We start from the raw sequence: 21,374 nt of genomic DNA, 5'->3' as shown, positions 1-21,374 counted from the left end.
GGGTCCTACCTGGATGTGCAGCTCCAAGGGGACGGGACGCACATTGGGATGGAAGTTGAAGGTGGAGGTGGCACTGCAGCCCAGCCAGTGGGCCACATCCTTGGCATTGGAGAGCGAAGAGCTGAGTGCCACAATTCGAATGGGCCGCTCAATCTGGGAGGAGATGTAGCGCATTCGGGAGCAGATCACTTCTAAGACAGGCTGGAAAGAGGGAGGGAGGGAGGGTCACTGCAGGCCGAGGCTCCCATCCTCTGCCTGGAGGTCCCCTTTGTGAACAGCCCAACAGCCTCAAAATGACCTCATTCTTCCTTCTAACTAGGAGCTCTCAAGTCTTTGGTTCTACCTCCTCCACAGCAGCCAACCTCCACTAAACAATACTGTTTTCCTAAAGTACTACCAAAAAAGTTAACATTGTCCCTTTGGAATAGGGCAGCAGGCAGAATCCTTTGGGGAGAAGCCCCGAGCCTCTGTCCTCAGACCCAAACATTAGGCCCAATGCCAAGGTCACTTGGTCAGTCCCAGTCCCTCATCTGTGCTGCAAGGTCACGCCATACCCCATTCTCGCCCCCGATAAGGTGGACCTCATCCACCACGAAGAGGTTGATGTTCTGCACGTTCTTGCGCTGCTTCCATCGCCGGGAAAGTATGTCCCACTTCTCAGGGGTGCTGATGATAATGTTCCCTTTGCCTAGCAGCTTCAGGTCTGTGCTGGTCTCGCCTGTCAGGAGTACCACCTTCTTGTTGAGCCTGTCCTGGAACTTCTCATACCAGTCCATGTATACCTGGCAGGCAGAGGAGGGAGGCAGAACAACACTAGGTCATACCAGGCATCTTTCACTTATGTGAGGAAAACCTGAGATGCCAAACAGAGAGACCTGTTGACCTGCAGATCTCAAGCTACATTCTAATCCCATAGCAGCCTCTATGCGATGCGATGGGGCAGCTTTTTCTTTTTTTTTTTTTTTCTTTTGAGATGAAGTCTCGCTTTTTTTGCCAGGCTGGAGTGCAGTGGTGTGATCTTGGCTCACTGCAACCTCTGTCTCCCGGGTTCAAGCAATTCTCCTGCCTCAGCCTCCTGAGTATCTGGGATTACAGGCGCACGCCACCACACCCAGCTAATTTTTGTATTTTTAGTAGAGACAGGGTTTCACCATGTTGGCCAGGCTGATCTCGAACTCCTGATCTCAGGAGATCTGCCCGCCTCAGCCTCCCAAAGTGCTGGGATAACAGGTGTGAGCCACCACGCTTGGCTGGGGCAGCTTTTCTTTAATACACAAACTGAGGAAATGACCCTGCAAATTTCAGGGCTTAGAAAGCCTTTATACGGAATCACAGATGAAATGCTTCTTGGGAAATTCACATGACACAGCGCCACATCATACCTGCTCTGCCAGGGCCTCCATGGGGGTGATGTACACACAACGCCCCTCTGAGCTCTGCAGCAGCATCCGCAGGATGGCAAACTCTGCACAAATGGTCTTCCCGCTGCCCGTGGGGGCCCCCACAAACACGTTGTCGTCACTGTTGTACACAGTGTTAAACACTGGAAACCAACAGAAAAAAGCAGTGTGAGTATCAAGAAGAAGAGACGGACTGGGACATGGATCACTTGTCAAAACAAAGGACAACATAAGAAATGAAGTCAGGCAGTTCTGGAGTGCAGACAGAGGAGCTATGGCATCCAAGCCTCTAACTCCCAGCCGGCCCTACTGTACCCCCTCACCTGCTCCCACTTAACAGTTAAAGGGGAAGAGGCCAAGATCAAGAGCCCAGGTCCCCTGGAGATGTGTAGGATGACAACAAAAGCAAAGCAAAAGAAGCCACACATTCTTCTTTGCTTCTCAGGGACTAGGATGCGGGACAGAAAGGAACTGGATCCCTTTCTCTGCCCCTTCAACACTCTCCTGCATTTCCTAGAAATAGCCTAAGGTAGAAAGTAAGAGCCTTAGCCCTGGCATCAAGACTGAATTAAGCCGGGCGCAGTGGCTCAAGCCTGTAATCCCAGCACTTTGGGAGGCCGAGGCGGGCAGATCACGAGGTCAGGAGATCGAGACCATCCTGGCTAACACGGTGAAACCCCGTCGCTACTAAAAATACAAAAAATTAGCCGGACGTGTTGGCGGGCACCTGTAGTCCCAGCTACTCGGGAGGCTGAGGCAGGAGAATGGCGTGAACCCAGGAGGCAGAGCTTGCAGTGAGCCGAGATCGCACCACTGCACTCCAGCCTGGGGGACAGAGCAAGACTCCGTCTCAAAAAAAAAGACTGAATTAAAATCCAAGTTCTACTATTTATCAGTTGGTTCAACTGGGGCACCCTCTATGCCTCAGTTCCTCACCTATAAAATGGAACACTAATGGCAGTATCTCCAACAGAGATTCCTTTTAGGCTTGGTGGGAGGAATAAGAGAGAAAACACCAGTAACGTACTCAGCCAAGAACTGAGAAAACAGTGCCTGCACTGTGAATGTCCCCGTTATTTATCATGATGTGGGGGAGGAGGCCTCAGTGCCACCCCATGGTTCTGGTTCAATACTTGAGCGCCAGGGGCAGGCCTCTAAGCCTCCTGGGCCCAAGAAATGACCATGCCATGTAAGGCCTTGCTCTACTGCCCCTCCACAGTGACACATGCAGAGCAGCAAAGCAACCAAAGGCTTCTGACAAAGGAAAAAGTCCTGGTGGGTCCCAGGGGTCACACTGAGGAGCTCCCAGGCCTACCAAGTGCCTGAGCACCCCCACTCCCCTGCCTGCCACAGAACACATCTGTCTCCTGGTGACTTCAAAAGCCTCCAGAGGAGGGATGGAAACACTTACCCTGGGTCTGGATGGGATTGAAGAAAGGAAATTTATCTTGGTAAAGACTCTCAAAGGCACTGTTTCTCAGAGCAGACACGGGCAAGGGCTGCAGGTCCAAAAGTTCAGTTGGAGGTGGGTACTTCTCCGGCAGGATCAGGTGCCGGAAGGAGACAGGCAGCTGGGTCTCACAAGCTGCCAGAAAAGAAACAGGAAGGATATAAGCAGTGCTCTCTTTACCTCACTGGCCTCTAGATCCCCTCCATGAACACTGGAAACCTAGGCAGCATATGTATCACTCTGTCCCCAGCAAAGGCAAGCCCAGGACAAAGTGCAAGACATTCTTCTACTGTCACTCACAGAGCCAGCGGTCAGACACCACTCGGATGAAGTACTGAGGGGGCAGCGGTTCAAAGACAGGCACGAAGAATGTAATGAGGTGCTCGTCCTGGGCGTACTTGGCCTTGAGGAGAAAATACTCATGGTGCAGAATCACCTCGCTGTCCACGTCCTCCACCAGAATCCAGAAAGCCTCGGATGAACCATGCACCTGCCAACAGGAGCAAGGGTAAAAGGAATGTGAGTCAACGTAGACTGAGCGCCTCCAATCCAGCTCCTCTGCCTGGCAACATAGACTGAGCACCTCCAATCCAGCACCTCTGCCCAGCAAAGCCTCACCTTTTCATCCCACTGGAAGTCCGGCGTGATGGTCAGCTCCACCTTCAGGGTGGAGCGTGTGATAGGCTGCAGGTGCACTGACAACTCCAACTTGGGAAACAGATGGACATATTTGTGGATGGTCTTCCCCATCTTTGGCATGCGGATAAGCTCCCCTATGAAGAAATGAGAGTACTGAGGCTGCAGCCCAGCCTGCCTACTATACTGCAAACTGGGCCTGAGGGCCACTGTGGGAAAGGGGTAGGGTCTCCCTTTATGGTCAGTGGAGCCCAGGATTCCAAGTCCCCAGACCAAGGGCCAGCCTGTACTTCAGTGGGACTTGGGGAGTGAACACAGGATACTAATGCACAGGCCTAGGAACAGGAAGACTGCATAGGCAAACTGGGAGAGACACCCAAGCAGTGAGGACAAGGGCAAGAGCGTCCCACACACCGATCTCATTATGATTCAGGTCATAGAGACGCTCAAAGGGGAAATTCTTCTTCTCAATCTTCTTCACTACTTCCTCAGGGAGTTTCCGGAACTGGCGCAGAGGACACATGGACTGCCACCTATCCAGGAAGGAGGCAAAGCTGTTGGTCCCTTCTGCAGGGATGTGACAAACCACCCACTTCATGGCTTCCAATAGTTTAGCAGTGACTACACAAAACATAGTCATTAAAGGCAGACACTGACACTGTGCCAGCCCTGGCCTCCACCACAGAGGGCCTTCCCTCTTCTCAACGTGCACCAAGGTTCAGGTCATACTTCCGACGTCAGGTCTGGAGATCAGATGCACCCTGAGGCTTTCCCATCAGACCCTTGGGTTGGGGACCCCCACTCACGATGACCAGCATCCAGCTCACTGGGTCCTTACATGCGTTTGTCGATCATCTTGCAGAGGTTCAGGGTCTTGTCTGTAAGCTGTGCCCAACCTCGGTTCAGGACAATTTCAAATATCGCTCGCATCAACCGGCCAGCAGACTAGGCAAAGAAGCAGCATTCCCACTGTTAAGTCTCGACTATCCCCAGGCCTAGTGAGCCACTCTACACGCGGTTTCATTACCTCCAGCTCTGACACAACCACCCACCCCAACTCAAAGGCAAAGTCCCCTCTGTCTTTACGCCTTTCTCCGTTCCATATAGTAGATGCTTGCCGAATGGGGAACAATTAGAAGAGTGCGGCTCAAGGTCACTGCACAACATTTTAACTTAACATTCACTGCATGATTTTTTTTTTTTTTTTTTTTTGAGATGGAGTCTCACTCTGTCGCCCAGGCTGGAGTGCAGTGGCACAATCTCGGCTCACTGTAAGCTCCGCCTCCCGGGTTCACACCATTCTCCTGCCTCAGCCTCTCCGAGTAGCTGGGACTACAGGCGCCTACAGGCGCCCGCCACCACACCCGGCTAATTTTTTGTATTTTTAGTAGAGACAGGGTTTCACCGTGGTCTCGATCTCCTGACCTCGTGATCCAACCGCCTCGGCCTCCCAAAGTGCTGGGATTACAAGCGTGAGCCACCGCGCCCGGCCTCACTGCATGATTTTAAAGCTTTTGACTCATTTAGCATTTAGAGTTCTAGGAAGAGTTGAGGGTACCAGTGACCTGTTCTTAGAGGTAAAGATGAAGAGCAGCTAATAAAACCTTGTGCCATTTTTGGATTTATTTACGAGCTGTGCAGCAACAGTGGGAAATCACTTCGCTGCTGGGAAGCAGACACTGCGTGCTGTGGCTCTTCCTGTCTCTCTGAGGGCCTGTGGAGCCTCGAAGCATTCCCTCCTAAGGTCTTATCTTTCCCACGTGCTCAAGATGTGTACTACAGAGTGGCTGCACCACACATGCACCAACCAACTACCCGGCAAGAGCAGAACTAAGCACTCCTCCCATCTCACTAGGGTCAGGCCTCCTTTTCCCAGGATGCACACAGCACACAGGGATTGAACTGTTCAGGCCCCTTCTCACAGCTGCCATACAACTCCGCCCTCACCTGTGTGACATACACCATGTCAGCCATCAGTGCAAAGCCCTCCAATTTCAGCTGTGAGATGAAGGCTTGCAGAAGAACGTTGATCTGTAAAGAAGCAAAATCAGCCAGCAGGAGACCAATCACTGAACAGTCCAAGAAAGGGAATTACATTTCTGCTCTGAGCATCCAGGCCAGGTGAGATTCTCTACAGGTCTTGATTTACAAATACTAAATAATTGTTATTTCATATAAAAAGAACATGCGAGAAGGCTGCAAAAACTAGGAGAACTGAGCAGGAAACTACACATGAACCCAAATTCAAGGTTCATCTTTTAGAAGATTATGAAAACCACTTAATCCTCATCCTGATCAAAGCAAAGAGGAGAGGAGCTCACCTTGGCACTGGGTTCCTCAATGCTTTCCTTTACAGGGATGGGCACCCTCTCCAGCAACTTCTGCAGCTCCAGCTTCTCCTCCTGCCACAAGGAGGAAAAGGTCAAGGGAAAGCCTTGTGGCCGAGGAGGGACACCATTCAGTGACTTGGTGAGCACCAACTCCCCACCCCATCATGCTGCATAGGCTCACCTCTCTCACTGTGATGTTCTTGAACTCAGAGGACAACGAGAAGACCCTGAAAAGCTCAATCTCACTCAGGGTGGGCTTCAGCAGCTGGTTGTAAGTCTGCACTGTATCATTGGTGATGTAGTAGTGGCTGGCTATACGGCCCAGTTCTGTCACCTGGAGAGAAGGTAGACTCAATCCAGTGCTGACTATTAATGAGCTCCAACCTCTAACTGTAGACCATAAGTTATTGTCCTACAGGGTTTTTGTACTTTTTTTTGGTAAAGTGTATGACCCAATGTCATTATTGTCCTAATAGGACAACTGGATGAAGTCACAGCAGTACAACTGCCAGGCCCAGGCACATGAAGAAAAATAGCACAATAAGCTGGCCCACAGTGAAATGATGTCTGCACAGACAAGACAGCTGAATTATCCACCTCAAGTTATGGGAAAAGCTACCCATTTTTCTGCTGTTCTAAGCAACAGGTGATTAGATAGGCAGTACTCACATCAAGACAGCAATCTGAAAAATTTTCTCCTGGGCAACAACTTCTACTGAGACCTTTGCCTCAAAACCCTCACCCCACGCACCTGGAAGTTGCCCGTCTTCTTGTCATACTTGACCAGATTGTTCTTGTCCAGCATCAGGGCAGCTGTGTGAACCAGATCTAGTCGGCGCTGATCCAGCAGGGGATCTCCCTTGAGGTCATCATGAGAGATGCCATAGAGGGTTGGGGATCGCAGCATTCGGATATACAGGTAGGCATAGCCCAGCCAGTTCACCGCATCCTACAAGACACAGCTCATGGTTCTTAGCATGGAGAAACTCTTGATGTCCAAATGAAAGGCTCCCATGAATTGCTTAGAAATTAATTCCCAACTACAAGGATGCATATTACATCATATTCTTAATGTTTTTAGCATTTCATTATTAAAAAGATCTAAGCATCTTCTAAGATCTTGGTAACAAGGGGAACTATCTGCCAGACCCAAGATGTGGGTGCAGGGATGGAGGGCCTCGGACGCTGCTGGCCCGCAGCACAATAGGGACCAACCCACTCCTGATGCCTCGGTGTCTGTGGGGAAAGCACGAAGCACAACAGGCAGAGTCCTCCCCTACCTTGGCATTCTGGACATTTCCTAGCACGATTTCTGCGTTGAGCATGTCAGGAAGCTTCGAAACCATCTGGCTTTCAATAGGAAGTTGTTGATTGAGGAGGGACAGGTAGTACTGTAGCTCTCCATGAGATGTGATGAGTATGCCTTCGCCCTTGGTGTCATACTGGGGTCTTCCGGCACGTCCCAGCATCTAGATCAGAGACAGCAAACCAAGAATGCTATAGCAAGAGAATGTCTGATTTTGATGCAGGGATCTACATTACAGAACCAGGCCTCTGATCTGCTAGCTTTCCAGCATCCCTGCATTTCAGGCAAGGACACTGATCCCCACTGAGAATAAACTCAAAGGTTCTGTACCTGCAGAATGTCCAGTGCTCCCAGTTCTGTCCAACGCCCCTTCTCTGGACTGTACACCTGGGTGCCTTTGATGATGACTGTATGTGCAGGGAGATTCACACCCCAAGCTAGAGTTGCTGTGGAAACTAAAACCTACAGAGGCAAAACAAGGTAATGAGGAGAACAGATACCACCACCAGGGGTTAATATCCCTGGCTTCTCTAGGCAGTTGGCCTCAGAGCTTCTATCAGGACTAGCTGGTAGGGCGCGTGGGGTCCCACTACTTGTCAATGTGACACCAGAATAAAGAGGAAAGGTTTCCTTGGGTTCCTCATCTATTCAGGAATGAACATTTCAAAGTTCCAGAGGCACAAGTGCAGACTTGTATTAAACAACCTTAAAGTTACTAGAAAAGGTAAAACAGAGGCTATCCGGAAAGAGGGAACGACAGGGGCACGCGTGCCCCCATGAGACACTGTTTGGAGCTATCTGAAGTCTCCAAAGTGCTTGCTTCACTATGCTTCTCAGACTGTCCTAAACTCACTCATCTTCCCTCACGCAAGGTGTGAAGAGTTGGGAGAGTAGCATAAGGTTCTATTTATTGTATCCACCACAACCCTCTGACCTGGGCTAGCTGGGCCAGAAGCAATAAAGTACCACAAGCAAACATGGCACAACCTTGACATTGCCCGTCTTCTGAAGTATGTCCCACCTGCTCCTCCAAACACTTTGCACCCCCTCACCTGAATATGTTTATCAGCAAAAAGATCCTCCACGAGTGTTCGGTCAACCCTGGTCATGCCTGCATGATGAATAGCAAAGCCATAAGGCAGAAGATCCTTCAGCTCCAGGTTCTGTGGAACAAAGAACCAGGGATGAGGCGAGCCTTCCCGTAGGACTCATCCAAGGACTAAGGAAATCTCTTCCCATGAGACCCTGCCCCTTAACTATTATGTGGAATAGTAATAATCACATCCAGACAATCAACCTTAACCCATGGGAAACAATAATACCACAGTACAGTCCTGGAGGAGCTGTCTGGGGCCTCAGATGGACACAGCTGCCAGGTAGGAATGAGAGAACCCAGCCGGCCCCTCCTCACCTTGCACTGCTCAGCTTCTGTTCGCAGGACTTCCGTGGAGGCTGAGCCCTCCCTCAGAAACAGACCCAGAGTGTCCTTTTCTAGGCACATGTCCCGGATGGCCCTGGCTGTCTTTCCAGTCTCCTTCCGGGAGTGGACAAACACCAGCACCTAAGGAGAAGCCACAGTTTGCCACAGTCACGAGACACTCACAGCCCCAGGGCACCTGCAGCAGGAAGCAGAAGTTGCACCATCACCATCAGAAGCCAAGGTCCTGGAGAGGGGCAAGGGCAGGAATGTGTGCAGGCTCAGAGGAAGCCTAAACATGGCTGGAAAGACTTTAAGGGAATGCATCCACCAAGTTCACAGTCCTGGAGCTGAGAAATTAAACCAACTTCAACATCCTATCTTGAACAGCAACTTTAAATAGACTACGACTACAAATTCAGGCCTCTCAACTCAGAATTTATGTTCAAGCACCCAACAAGAGTCAAAGCTGCATGAAAATGTGTCTGCAAAATAACAGCTAAAACATTACACTACTTACAAAAGGATTTAGGAAATAAGTCTGAGACTAGTACAGTGTTGTAGGAAATGAAGTCTTCCTAGTATTTAGTGCCAAGAAAAGATCTGTCTCTTCATATAAATTCATATGCTTCATCAGACAAAAAGAAATACAAAACCAGTCACTTTTCCTTATTTTTTGTCTTAGTTAACATTGCTCAACTCGACTTTCAATTTAAAAATTCTATCACACTGTCTAGTAAAAAGCCCTCTTCACTAGTTTTTCATTTTCCTCTTTTTATTGTCTTGCATTTTTGGTGTAAGCGACCCCAAATCTTTTACGGAGGGACCCTGGATAACGTGAATGCACAAAACGATTATCTGGGACTGGGGATTGCTTGCTGGGGGAATTTTTAATTCTCCAAACTCTCTAATAGTTGTAGGGCTCTTCATGCTATCTATTTCATCTGGGCTGAGTTTTGCTAGTTAACTGGTAGTTGTTGGAGAACTGGTCCATTTCTTCTGAATTTTTAAAGTTATGAGCATAAAATTACTCATAGTATTCCCTTATTATCCTTCCAGTGGCTATAGGTTCTGTAGTAATATTCCATTTCATAGCTGATATTGGTGATTTATGTTGTGTCTTCTCTCTTTTAATTTCTGTCAATCTTCCCCAATTATTGGTGAATCAAACATTCGAAAGAATGGGGTTCAAGAGTAACCATAAACTATAGGCAAACCTGATTTTTTCCAGCATGTTCCATGATTTTTTCATAGACGATTTCATTCATGATCTGGAAACGCTTGATAGCTTTTTTCTCTGTGATACCCACATATGTCTGTTCCAGAGGCACTGGACGGAAGCTAGAAGTTCAAATGTTAGACAAATGAGGCTTTGGCAGAAAATACTGCGGGAATAAACAGTCTTTTTCATTGCCCCAAGAGCAATATTCCTCCTTTATGATTCACACCACATCCAAACCCAAAGGCCCTTCTAAAACCCAACCCAGTAGCACTTCTTGGAAAAGGGGAAGGAGAGCAGGATGGTCACCTTGGCAGAACTTTGCCCAGTCTTTTCTGATACCTGTTGTCAAAGTAAAAGAGACCCTTGGCAGGGTCAACACGTAGAAAGGTGGCTACATCTTCATAGTTAGGTAGGGTGGCACTGAGACCAATGAGTCGGACATCCTCTTGGGTCATCTCAATGTTTCGGATGGCCCTGGCCACCAAAGCTTCTAAGACAGGACCTCTGTCATCGTGGAGAAGATGGATCTCATCCTACGGAATTGGAGGACTAGTCATTACAAAGGCTAGTGCCTACAGAAAAGGCAGCAAAGAAACATTTCGCATGAAAACCCAGCAAACCCGCCTTGACGCAACTGGCCTCTATAGTCTACGAGTGCTCCCAACTCACCAGAATGATGAGCCGCACCAGCTGGGTGTAGGTGCGCTCGCCACCCTTGCGGGTGATGATGTCCCACTTCTCGGGGGTGCAGACGATGATCTGAGTGGCACTGATCTCTTCTTTGCACAGCTGGTGGTCCCCAGTCAGTTCAGCAACAGTGATGCCATAAGTGGCCAGGCGCTGTGGGAGGAAAACTACATTAGGCAGGAATGCTTGAAGGGGCCAGGACACCGTGCTCTCTGTTTGGGCAACTGGAGTGTAGGGCATTGGGAGCAGGCATCAACCCATCAGGTGAATACAAGGCGAATCAGATCTTATGAACATATCTTCCTCAAACAAATCCAAATTTAACTCAGGCAAATAAAGCAGACAAAAGATCTCTGGGGGCCAGGCACGGTGGCTCATGGCTGTAATCCTAGCACTTTCAGTGGCCAACGCAGGCAGAATGCTTGAGCCCAGGAGTTCCAGACCATGTTGAAACCCTGTCTCTACAAAAAATATAAAAATTAGCTAATCTAGTTGTACATGTCTATAATCACAGCTACCAGGGAGGCTGAAGTGGGAGGAGCACTTGAGCCTGGGAAGTTAAGGCTGCAGTGAGCCATGATTGTGCCATTGCACTGCAGCTTGGGCGACAGCGAGACCCTGTCTCAAAAAAAAAAAAAAAAAAAAAAAATGATCTCTGGGAACTCTGTACACAAGAGGAAGAAATGGCAACTTGTAGATAACAAGACCTACAATAACACCACTAGGTCTATTATCATGCACATCCATTTGATGTTCATAAATACTTCAATAACACAAATGATACCAACTGCAGAAAATTGCCATGGAGAGGATGAAAGAAAGACGCTAACCCTTGTAAAAGATGGCTCAGGACATTCTTACTTCAGAAACTCTGTACCTGGGTTAAGTTCCATCTTGGAAATGGGGAGAGAAAAATAAAAAAAATCCCAGGAGGCATTCCAGAGATGCCCTAATACAAGAAGCGGTGAGGTCCAGGCCTGTCCACAACACTTTGATAGCTGCGCCCAGTATCCTCTGGAGGAAAGTTCTACTCCCTCACCTTTCCAAAGCTGCCCACCATCTCCTGCACCAAGGAGCGCATGGGGGCAATGTAGATAATCTTGAAGTCATCCACATTGATGGTGCCGTCCATGTTTATGTGTTTCCCGATCTCCCGGAGCATGCACATCAGGGCCACGTTGGTCTTCCCGGCACCCTACGGGAGAGGTCAGGGATGAGAACGCCTATTCACCTGGTTATTCTCACTGCCCTAACTTCCATGGGCTTATTTCTCAAATAGAGACTAGAGCTTGTCCTGGGCACTTTATCCTACTATTTAACCTCTCTTCCATCAAAGGACAAAGAATTAGGGGGTGGGGGTGGAGACAAAAAACAATCTTGCAACGGAAACTCCACACCACATTCTTTTTTTTCTGTTTTGTTTTTTTGGTTTTTTTTGTTTGTTTGTATTATTATACTTTAGGTTTTAGGGTACATGTGCACAATGTGCAGGTTTGTTACATATGTATCCATGTGCCATGTTGATTTCCTGCACCCAGTAACTCGTCATTTAGCATTAGGTGTATCTCCTAATGCTATCCCTCCTCCCTCCCCCAACCCCACAACAGTCCCCGGAGTGTGATGTTCCCCTTCCTGTGTCCATGAGTTCTCATCGTTCAATTCCCACCTATGAGTGAGAACATGCGGTGTTTGGTTTTTTGTCCTTGCGATAGTTTACTGAGAATGATGTTTTCCAATTTCATCCATGTCCCTACAAAGGACATCAACTCATCATTTTTTATGGCTGCATAGTATTCCATGGTGTATATGCTCCACACCACATTCTACAAGAAAAAAGCAGGCAGGGTGGCGCTTACAGTAGGAGCACACAGCAGCAGATTCTCATCCGTCTCAAGGGCAGCACGGTAGAGCTTACTCTGGATCCGATTCAGTGTTTTGAAGCCCTCAAACCCAGCCTGGGCATACTTTGGCAGCTTTTCCACTGGAAGCAGTTGCTAGAAGAAAAGAAGTGCCATCAATATCATGTTGGCAGCATCCTTGAGCAGACTGTTATTGTGGGATTGCCAGGATTTTGTTCCCTGGCAATCTCTTTGCATAACTCTCCATTAAAGGTCAGTCCAGAGATCAATATTGTCCCCTGGGCTCAAAATCAGAATGGGAAAATTCTGTTGCAGCTTTCACCCCTGAAATAAACTATATATGAAACTAGGCTACATTCTGGTCAATGGTTGAAACCCAAACCAGGAGGTGAACTGAGCAGAGAACTGAGGAAAGTAATTCACTTACTTCTTCTGAGCCAAAGGGCTTGGGCTTCAGAGCAGGCACATGCACCTCTTCATAGCCCTTACGCTGGCGACGGAAGGATCCATCAGGAAGCTGACAGCGTTTATTGGCCATAAAGTGGCTCCCTTGGGTAAAAACCAGGTCCTCCAAGTCCAGAACCTGCCGTGGAGCCAGTGCCTGGGAATGTGAAAGACAAAAACACAAAGGAAGTAAGCAAGCCAAGCAAGCGAGTTCTCCATCCATCAAGGCCTGGGAAATAAATTACCCTGGATCCTACCTCTCCACCCTGGTCAAGATCCATGGTTTCCAGATCTGTGTCCATTCGAGACTGACGCACTCGCTCTCTCCGGGACCTTTCCTCCTGTAGTGGACAAAGATAAAAATCACAAAAACAATTCATCAGTATCATAGGTTCTTGTCCTTTTCTATCCCTGCTTAGCTAATACTTGAGTCATAGGTGCTGACTAGTAAGTCGTCAAACAGAAAGACAATGCTTTACATGGGGACCACCAGAATGATCAAAGCAAACAAACACTTTCAAAGGGGCAATGCGCAGTACAGGGATGCCACAAATAGACATTCTATAATTAAGTACAAAGGGCTACCCCTGAGGGGTAGAAGTGTGGGTTCCATTAAGCAAGCATATGTGTTCTGTTACTCTATTTTAGTAAACACCATGTATATACTGTGTAAATAAACAATAAAGGTCCCCACAGTGCTGGTGAAAGATAGCAGCAGGTCACTTGTCTCATGACCAAACCAATGTGGATGTGTTGATTCTAACCTGTATGCAGTGATAAACCCCAAAGAATTTAGAGAAATTACTTTTTCAACTTCCACTTTTAACATGAATTTAGCTTCATGCTGCAATCTTCTAGCCACCGTTAGCTCAGAAATCAGACAGATAAACCAACCCAGTCCTTACTCGGATCAGATCCTCCTTCTCGGTTTCATGAAGCTGGTAGAGGAACTTGGATAGCTCTGGGTCAGCTTCCATCTTTCCCATAATCCTTTCCTTTTCAGCTTCACTTTGTGCGCTGGCCAGCAAGGTACAGTATAAAACTACCCACAACAAAAGGAACAAAGGAAAAGTGAGGAGGAGGAAATAAGGCAAAAAACCATCCTTAGGGTAGAAAGAAGAAAAATAAAAGAAGCACTTAGGCTGTGAGAACAACAGAATCTCTATGTCACACATGCACACATATGTACTCACTCTGCAGGAAGACCCCAGCATATACTCACTCATCATCCTGTGCTGCCGCAACACTTTAATGAAATCAAAGGTGTTGAAACCAAGCAGCAGAACCAGCTGATTCTCACATTCCCGATCATCACTGGCCGTCTGCAGAGAGCAGGTAACACCACCAATAAAGACAAAGCCATCTGCCACTTCATATGCTGTCCCCACGTGCTAAGATACACTAAATATACAACTATTGTCATCTTGGTCATACCTTCAAAATCTCCAATACTTCATCTGCCTTCTTCTGCGACACGATGGCATCATCATAGAAACGACTGAGCTGCCGCTGTAGCCAAAATGCATCAATATCCCGAGGGTGCAAATCCTTCTTCTTGGAACTCATCAGTTCACCTGAGGCTACGAGCTATAAAAGTAACCAGGCATTTAGCTCACCAGGTCTCTGCCAGCCTCGATCACTTTGCCACTACCCTGCAACCAAGTTCTACTTGCCACCCCACAGCCCACCTTCTGATGAGGACTTTCCAGAGGGAAAAACTCTGGAATATTGAGTTCAGAAGCACACCAGACTAAGATTCCATCAACATACATCTTTGGGAAGGAAGAAAACCAACTGAAATCTTAAGAAACTCTAGACACTAAGTGTTTATTATAGTTCACTCCAGCAAAAAGTGGCTCAATAAATGTAACAGGATCTGGGCACGGGGAAGAAGCACTAACACCCAGAAGTAACCTTGTAGCAATGAGAAAGAGCAAACTGAACTTACATTAGCCGAGAGGGTGCAGCGCACGACAGCCTCGTCCCCTTCCATGTCGTCATCAGATGCCTCTTCTCGAACCTCCCCGTACACATCTTCATCACCTTCCTGTGGAAATGGCCCCAACTCAACCATGATCTGGAGCTGATCCTGCATCACCACAGAACCTCTCCCTCAAGACACCCTAAATTAGCTCAATGGGTAGAGAAATGGCTTTGGGGTGAAACCGAGAGCCTATTGGAACCAAGGTCAGCCTTATTCCAGTGGACATAGAATGACTGCTTAGCACAACTTATTAGATGCATCTACTTTCTATTTCTCACCTTAGGCTGCTACAATGGCAATCAACTGGATCATAGCCTCTCTCTAATACACACACAATCAACACTCAAAAACAGTGATCAGCTAAGGAGAGAAGAGCTATACAGAGGCATGCCTGGGAAAGCAGGTGGTGACTCAGGAATGAAGAGATCACACTTAGCCTGCTCACCACTCTGTTTACTCATACACTGCACATTAGGCATACTTGGCATAGTGTCACAGTCAAAGCAGGTACTTCAATAATGAGCACTGTTAAATGAATGAACTGCTAAAAGCAAAGCAGTTTGTTGCTACTTAAAATCATCAAATCCTATTAACTATACTGTAGGAAGAGGCTTAGCAATCACCTATTGAAGTGGCCTCATTTTATAGAAGGAGAAACTGAGGCAAGATGACCTGCCAAGACACAGGACTCAAATTCAGAAGTCTTGGCTCCTAGTCCTCTGACTCTCCCCGTGCGACCCCTTCTTCCAGCCCTGGTATATATACTGGGGCTCCATTTTCCCTTTCAGGAGCCACATCTACTCACTGAGAACTCTAAGGCACTCTGTAATTTTTTCAAAGTACCCCACTTATTCCTATTTAGTTATATTCAAGGAATTCTATTAGACAGTAAACATTAACCCCAGTGACTTAACCATGTACGAACTATGTCTGTGCTCTAGGGCAAATGTGCAATCTTTTAGTCGGTCACAGTAATAAAAAACGGAAAAATATTGTAATAAGGTTAAAATGCAGTAAAACACAGCAGATACATTCTCAATGAAAGTATTCACTGTACTTTATCTTTTTTTCTTTCTTTTTGCTGATCCACTTGGTATATTTTAAATAATTATATTGTGGCCGGGCATGGTGGCTCACACCTGTAATCCCAGCACTTTGGGAGGCCGTGGGGGGCGGATCACCTGAGGTCAGGAGATCAAGACCATCTTGGCTAACACGGTGAAACCCCGTCTCTACTAAAAATATAAAAAATTAGCCGAGCGTAGTGGCGGGTGCCTGTAGTCCCAGCTGCTCGGGAGGCTGAGGCAGGAGAATGGCGTGAACCTGGGAGGCAGAGCTTGCACTGAGCCGAGATCGCGCCACTGCACTCCAACCTGGGCGACAGCGAAGACTCCGTTTCAAAAAAAAAAAAATTATATCGCTTTACATTTGTTAGTTTAAATTTGCGATAGCAAAGTTAAAAGATAACTGCATTTTTTTTTTTAAGCAAAAGAACATATAATGCCCAAGTCTGAAACCCATACAACACCATAAAATTTATCTGGTTTAAACTAGGGAGCTTCTTTACACTAGAAGGGGTCCCTTTACTGTAATCAACTTCAAAAACAAGAACGGACTGGGTCTGTTTGCTTTATCACTCACCTCCTCATCAGACTCAAACTGCACATTCACACCGTATGTCTCATCAATGTTGTCATCTGAAACAATGAAGGATTAGAAAAAGAGGGCAGTGAATGGCTAGTAAAACAAGGCACTCTGGAGCCAATGTCCTCCCCAACTACCTCTCCTCAGGAAAGATCTAAGTGCTAAGGACACATACAGACACTTAGATGATCAACATGAGAGAGCCACCTATGCTGCCACTGCCAAGACCTTCTCCACCTGCCAGCCTTGGAGTCAGCCCAGCTCTGCTTGCCCAACCACTTGAGCCCCCAAGGCTCTGCCCACATTTTCTCATATTCCACACAATAAAAGGGTCTCAGAGTAAGGAACAGCTGCTGGAATCTAGGGATTCTGGTGTCCATCAATTGTAACTCTTCAAAAAACACAGAACAGATTATGGGAACTCACTGACATTAAGGTTTTTAAATGAATGATGCTAGAAGATGCATGTTTAGGGGTCAACAACCAGTGAACATGATCAGGACATAAAGAGCTCACTTACCCATATTTTGGATTTCCTTGTCTCCACCATAGTCTGTGATCTTTTTGCCCAGGTTCACTAGCACATGGTATCTGGTATCATCTGTTTGACCCAGCAGCAGGTCAATCTCCTTTCGCCTTTCCTTGTCCCGCAGCTTTTCATTTTTTAGAACAGCTAGAACTTCATCAGCGGCCCCACAAAGGATATCACGTGGCTGGTGTCAAGAAACAACCAACCAATATTGAGAATGATGACAGGCAAAACATCACCAACCAGGTGCATGTGGCAGCAGGATGTAAAGAGCCACACCTCTTCAAAACCTGCCGCATACTAGGCTCTGACCTTTCTCATTAATGCTGATTTAAAATGCCACAACTAAAGGAAGACTTGTCTGTTTTTAAAAAGATTAGCTGGGTGGTCTCAAGCAGCAGGACATAGCTTCCACAACAGCTTGCCACGTCTCCAGGTGGTAGTCACTTGGCAGACCTCCTCTAGCTTGCCACACTTTTGTAATTCTTTGTCCTCACTTCCTCTAGCACCCACCTCAACAGAGCTCCTCAGACTCATAATGGTCCCCAATCTAATCACACATGTGTAATTGTTAGGAACATAGATTCTAGAGATAAACTATCTGGATCATATCTTGGCTCTGCCAAATACTACTTCTGTGACTTGGGAAAATTACTTAACTATTCTTGCCTCACTTCTCTCTTCTATAAAATGGAAAATGAATATTAACAGCACCTATTCATGGAGTTATGTGTGTGAGGGGGGGAAGACACGTGCTGTTCCACACAAATCGAGTGCTCAGTAAATATAAGCCACTTCTGCCAACCAGTACAGCCCACAAGAGGATCCAGAGAAAAGATTCAGTCTCCCAGCTGTGACCCTCTCCCTTTCTGACACATGGTCTCATCATCTGGCCACCTCGCTGAGAATACAGAAATAAAGCAAACTCGTTTTTTTCTATACTCTCACAACAATTAACACAGAAGGCTTCTGTGACAATTCCTCCCCACCAGCAACCAATCCAAAAATTGTGCAGTGGACACAAGCTGGGGGTCCTCAAATTCAATTCCGTTCCAACGCTAACTACCTGGAGATAGGGTCAGATCCCAGAGGCTGAGGACTCAGTCCCACGAGCCTGCCTCCCACTTCATGATGCCAGTCACAAGCACAGGTTGTTTGACCTGTGCTTCTCACTATACAGCTATAAATCGAGGTTTCCACAATCCCCTTTTGGGGTTCAACTAATTTGCTAGAGCAGATCAGGGAAACACTTATTTTTACTATAAGGCATATTACAAAAGATGCCTACCGAAAGACAACAGATGGAAGAGGTACACAGGGCAGGCATGTGGGAAGGGGTGTGGCGCTACCAGGCCCTCTCAGGTGCACCACCCTCCAGAAACCTCCATGTGTGCAGCTATCCGCAAACTCTCTAAACCTAGTCCTTTTGGGGTTTTTATGGAGGCTTCATTATGTAGGCATGATTGATTCAATGACCAGCCTCCATTCTGAACTACCTAGGTGCTGCCAGCCATCAGTCAACTCATCAGCATACAGAAAGATACTTATCACGTCGAAGATTCCAAGGATCTTAGAAGCTGTATGCCAGAAAATGAAATAAAGACCTAATATATATTTCACAATATCACACTCACCTGGTCCCCAAGAGCAGCCTGGATGAAGCTGAGCAGCACCTCATAGGTCTCCCGGGTCTCTTTAGTTTTGGGCTTGTAGATGATGCCCACCATCTCATCAATGCCCTCCGACAGCAGAGTATAACCCTTCATCTTGTTGATGTCATGCCGGTCCTCATCACGCTTTCTTCGCCTAATGGACGAATGCAATGTGATATTGAATGGCAGAACCTTTTGTTCCCAAGGGAAAACTGGATCAAGCCCACCCTCTTCTCCTCAGCTTTATGGAAAGAAGTTAATACCTGAAAACAGGTACCTGAGCCTCAGTAAATGATTCTGTTAGGCCTTAATCACTTGTAGGAGTATTTCTTTATGGGACACAGTGACAGAAAGAAAAATTCCCTATCATCTTCTCACTAGATGCACTAAACATTACAATGAGATTATGTTTCTCACTTAAAAAATACAACCCTTCGGCCAGGTGCAGTGGTTCACGCCTGTAATCCCAACATTTTGGGAGGCCAAGGCAGGCGGATCACCTGAGGTCAGGAGTTCAAGACCAACCTGGCCAACATGGAGAAACCCTGTATCTACTAAAAATACAAAAATTAGCCGGACACAGTGGCGAGTGCCTGTAATCCCAGCTACTCAGGAGGCTGAGGCAGGAGAATTGCTTGAACCCAGGAGGTGGAGGTTGCTGTGAGCAGAGATCACGCCACTGCACTCCAGCCTGGGTGACAGAGTGAGATTCCGTCTCAAAAAAAAAAAAAAAAAAAAAAAAAAAGTACAACCTTTCATACGTTGTATGAGACAATTATATAATAGGATTTTGACTAGTTTTTCACCTCTCAAATGCATTTTCCTTTTCTAGCTAGAGAAACAAGCTCTAACAGAATCTACTGCCGTAGACTATCAACAAAGTATAACAAAACTGGAAAAGAAAATATAGCACACAGTGGAGATAATGTATTAACTCATTTCAAACATAACTACTTTAATCAAACTAAGCCTAGGAATTTTGGAAACTTCATCATAGGAAAGGGAGCAAGACACCAAGATATTCAAGATCAAAAGATAATGGTGAGGTAAAGGTAAGTTTTGAAATATATCCCCAAGAAATCTTAAAAAAAAAAAAAAAGAAAGGAAAAAAATGCAAACTAAGAAAGAAACCTATCTTTCATACTATGGATGCTTAAATTAGTTTGTAACAACAAAATAGGTAGGAAGTGGACAAGAGTAAAGGGAAAAAGCAGGGGTAGGAAGTTAGTAATGGAAAAAAAGGAAGAATTACTGGGACATAGGAATAGCAAGGGTCTTGAAAATACCCTGAAGAAAATTAAGATCTGTCTATGGACCAGAAACACACATGTAAGAAAAAGGTACCAACAAGTTATTTTCCACTTGAGATGCACTTGTTAAGGCCAAAAAATCTTTAAACTCTCCTGGTCTGTTTTTACCTTCACTAAATTGTTTTAATGCCACTGTTCTTACACCAAGCACTCCAGCAAAAATGTTGCTCGAATGTTAAAGGGAAGAGACTTTGGATCTGAAGGAAAAAATAGTATCCCCTTGGCACTCACTTGGCTCTTCTTTCCTCCTGCATCTGCGGTTTGGTCCGCTGAGCCTTGTCTCCCATACGGGTGCCCTCCAGCTTCCCAACAAGGGACAGCACCTCTCCTGTGGGTTCATCCCGGCGGGTCCGGTCAATGAGAGAACGGTCAGCTTGGAGCACAAGATTCGAATTCTGAAAAGATCAAAACATTATTGAAGCTTTGACATGAGCAGGGCCAATTCCTACTATCATAGTTACCCCAGCTGATGGAAAAATCGTAGTAACTAGTTGCTTATAATCACTAATCGTAATAAAAATGTATTTTCCTTAAGAATTGCATGGTATAACGCTGTGCAGAAGCATACAGCTGAATAAGTCTTATGGGCTGTCGAATCAGCTAAACAATTCTTGTTCCTAACAGTGCCCATCATAACCCACACCTGTGAAAAGTGGTGAGTGGGTTGGGAGTGACGTGTGGAAGGGGGCAGGCTTAGCGTTGAAGGGACTCGAGAAACTCCTCCTAGAGAGATCTTAGCACTCCCCAGACCCCAGTAGGTTATTCACGTCATCGTATAACCCCCACCTTCACCCCGATTCCATTTCCCCTCCGTTTTCGTGGCTCTCCTTTAGGCCTTCAGACTGAAACTCCCTTTTTCAGCCTCCCCCTCCCCATCGGACTGCAGAGCCTGGAATCCTCCCCCGAGCCCAAACGCACCGCCTTGTACTCGTACTGCAGACTACGGGCGGTTACATCCGCCATAGCCGCGGCTGCTGGGAGGCTTCAGACCTCCACGCCTCCCTACCGCAAGTTGCAAACAGCCGCAATCTCCGCTCCCGCCGCGCCGGAACGACGCAGGAAAGACGCACTGGGGAAGGAAAAGAAACGGGTTCCCTTCCGCTTCCGGGTCGTGCCCCAGAAGTGCGGGGCGGGGCGTGTCCGGGGCGTGTCCTTGGCGTGTGCGCGCGGCTTCCCGCAGCCTTGTGAGCGGGATGTGTGGGCCTGGTGCGTCTGGGTTCCCGAATCCCTAGACCCCCCCGCACTCTGGTTCCGTCCGCCCGCTGGCACTAAGGACCCAGGGCCCGTGCTCTCCCCGACCTCAGTCTCCAGCTTCCGGCACCCCTCACATCATAACGAATGCACGGCTGCTTAGCCCCTGTCCTGTCCCAAGACCTTTCCTTCTGGTTCCTTCCTCTTTGGCAACAGTCCCATGAGGTAGGCAGGAAAAAAGGGGCTGAAAACCCCATTTCCGTTTGAGGTAACTAAAGTACCCAGCGAGCAAGGTGACTTGCGCGTGTGTGTC

At 47.2% G+C, this 21,374-nt stretch overlaps 1 protein-coding gene across 1 annotated transcript in view; it reads right to left on the bottom strand.

Moving 5' to 3' along the window:
- The window catches only part of SNRNP200 (small nuclear ribonucleoprotein U5 subunit 200), a 29,687-nt gene extending 8,746 nt beyond the window's left edge, over positions 1–20,941 (bottom strand). Inside the window, exons 1-32 of the mRNA XM_032177627.2 lie at positions 20,789–20,941; positions 20,102–20,265; positions 18,543–18,714; positions 16,900–17,092; positions 16,377–16,432; positions 14,700–14,798; positions 14,186–14,338; positions 13,974–14,073; positions 13,657–13,793; positions 13,009–13,092; positions 12,735–12,908; positions 12,305–12,442; positions 11,488–11,643; positions 10,431–10,601; positions 10,101–10,294; positions 9,757–9,880; positions 8,534–8,683; positions 8,175–8,285; positions 7,453–7,584; positions 7,097–7,285; positions 6,568–6,765; positions 5,998–6,150; positions 5,808–5,888; positions 5,434–5,517; positions 4,325–4,431; positions 3,901–4,019; positions 3,469–3,623; positions 3,151–3,340; positions 2,812–2,985; positions 1,383–1,543; positions 555–782; positions 10–201 (exon numbers count right to left, since the gene is read on the bottom strand). Coding sequence (XP_032033518.1) covers positions 10–201; positions 555–782; positions 1,383–1,543; positions 2,812–2,985; positions 3,151–3,340; positions 3,469–3,623; positions 3,901–4,019; positions 4,325–4,431; positions 5,434–5,517; positions 5,808–5,888; positions 5,998–6,150; positions 6,568–6,765; positions 7,097–7,285; positions 7,453–7,584; positions 8,175–8,285; positions 8,534–8,683; positions 9,757–9,880; positions 10,101–10,294; positions 10,431–10,601; positions 11,488–11,643; positions 12,305–12,442; positions 12,735–12,908; positions 13,009–13,092; positions 13,657–13,793; positions 13,974–14,073; positions 14,186–14,338; positions 14,700–14,798; positions 16,377–16,432; positions 16,900–17,092; positions 18,543–18,714; positions 20,102–20,265; positions 20,789–20,833 — 4,584 coding nt within the window. The 5' untranslated portion in view covers positions 20,834–20,941. The remainder of the gene's footprint in view (positions 1–9; positions 202–554; positions 783–1,382; positions 1,544–2,811; positions 2,986–3,150; positions 3,341–3,468; positions 3,624–3,900; positions 4,020–4,324; positions 4,432–5,433; positions 5,518–5,807; positions 5,889–5,997; positions 6,151–6,567; positions 6,766–7,096; positions 7,286–7,452; positions 7,585–8,174; positions 8,286–8,533; positions 8,684–9,756; positions 9,881–10,100; positions 10,295–10,430; positions 10,602–11,487; positions 11,644–12,304; positions 12,443–12,734; positions 12,909–13,008; positions 13,093–13,656; positions 13,794–13,973; positions 14,074–14,185; positions 14,339–14,699; positions 14,799–16,376; positions 16,433–16,899; positions 17,093–18,542; positions 18,715–20,101; positions 20,266–20,788) is intronic.
- Between the last annotated feature and the right edge of the window lie 433 nt (positions 20,942–21,374).

Source organism: Hylobates moloch, unplaced genomic scaffold (assembly GCF_009828535.3).
Source record: "Hylobates moloch isolate HMO894 unplaced genomic scaffold, HMol_V3 SCAFFOLD_15, whole genome shotgun sequence".
Classification (NCBI taxonomy): Eukaryota; Metazoa; Chordata; class Mammalia; order Primates; family Hylobatidae; genus Hylobates; species Hylobates moloch.
This window is presented reverse-complemented; position numbering and strand designations above follow the sequence as displayed.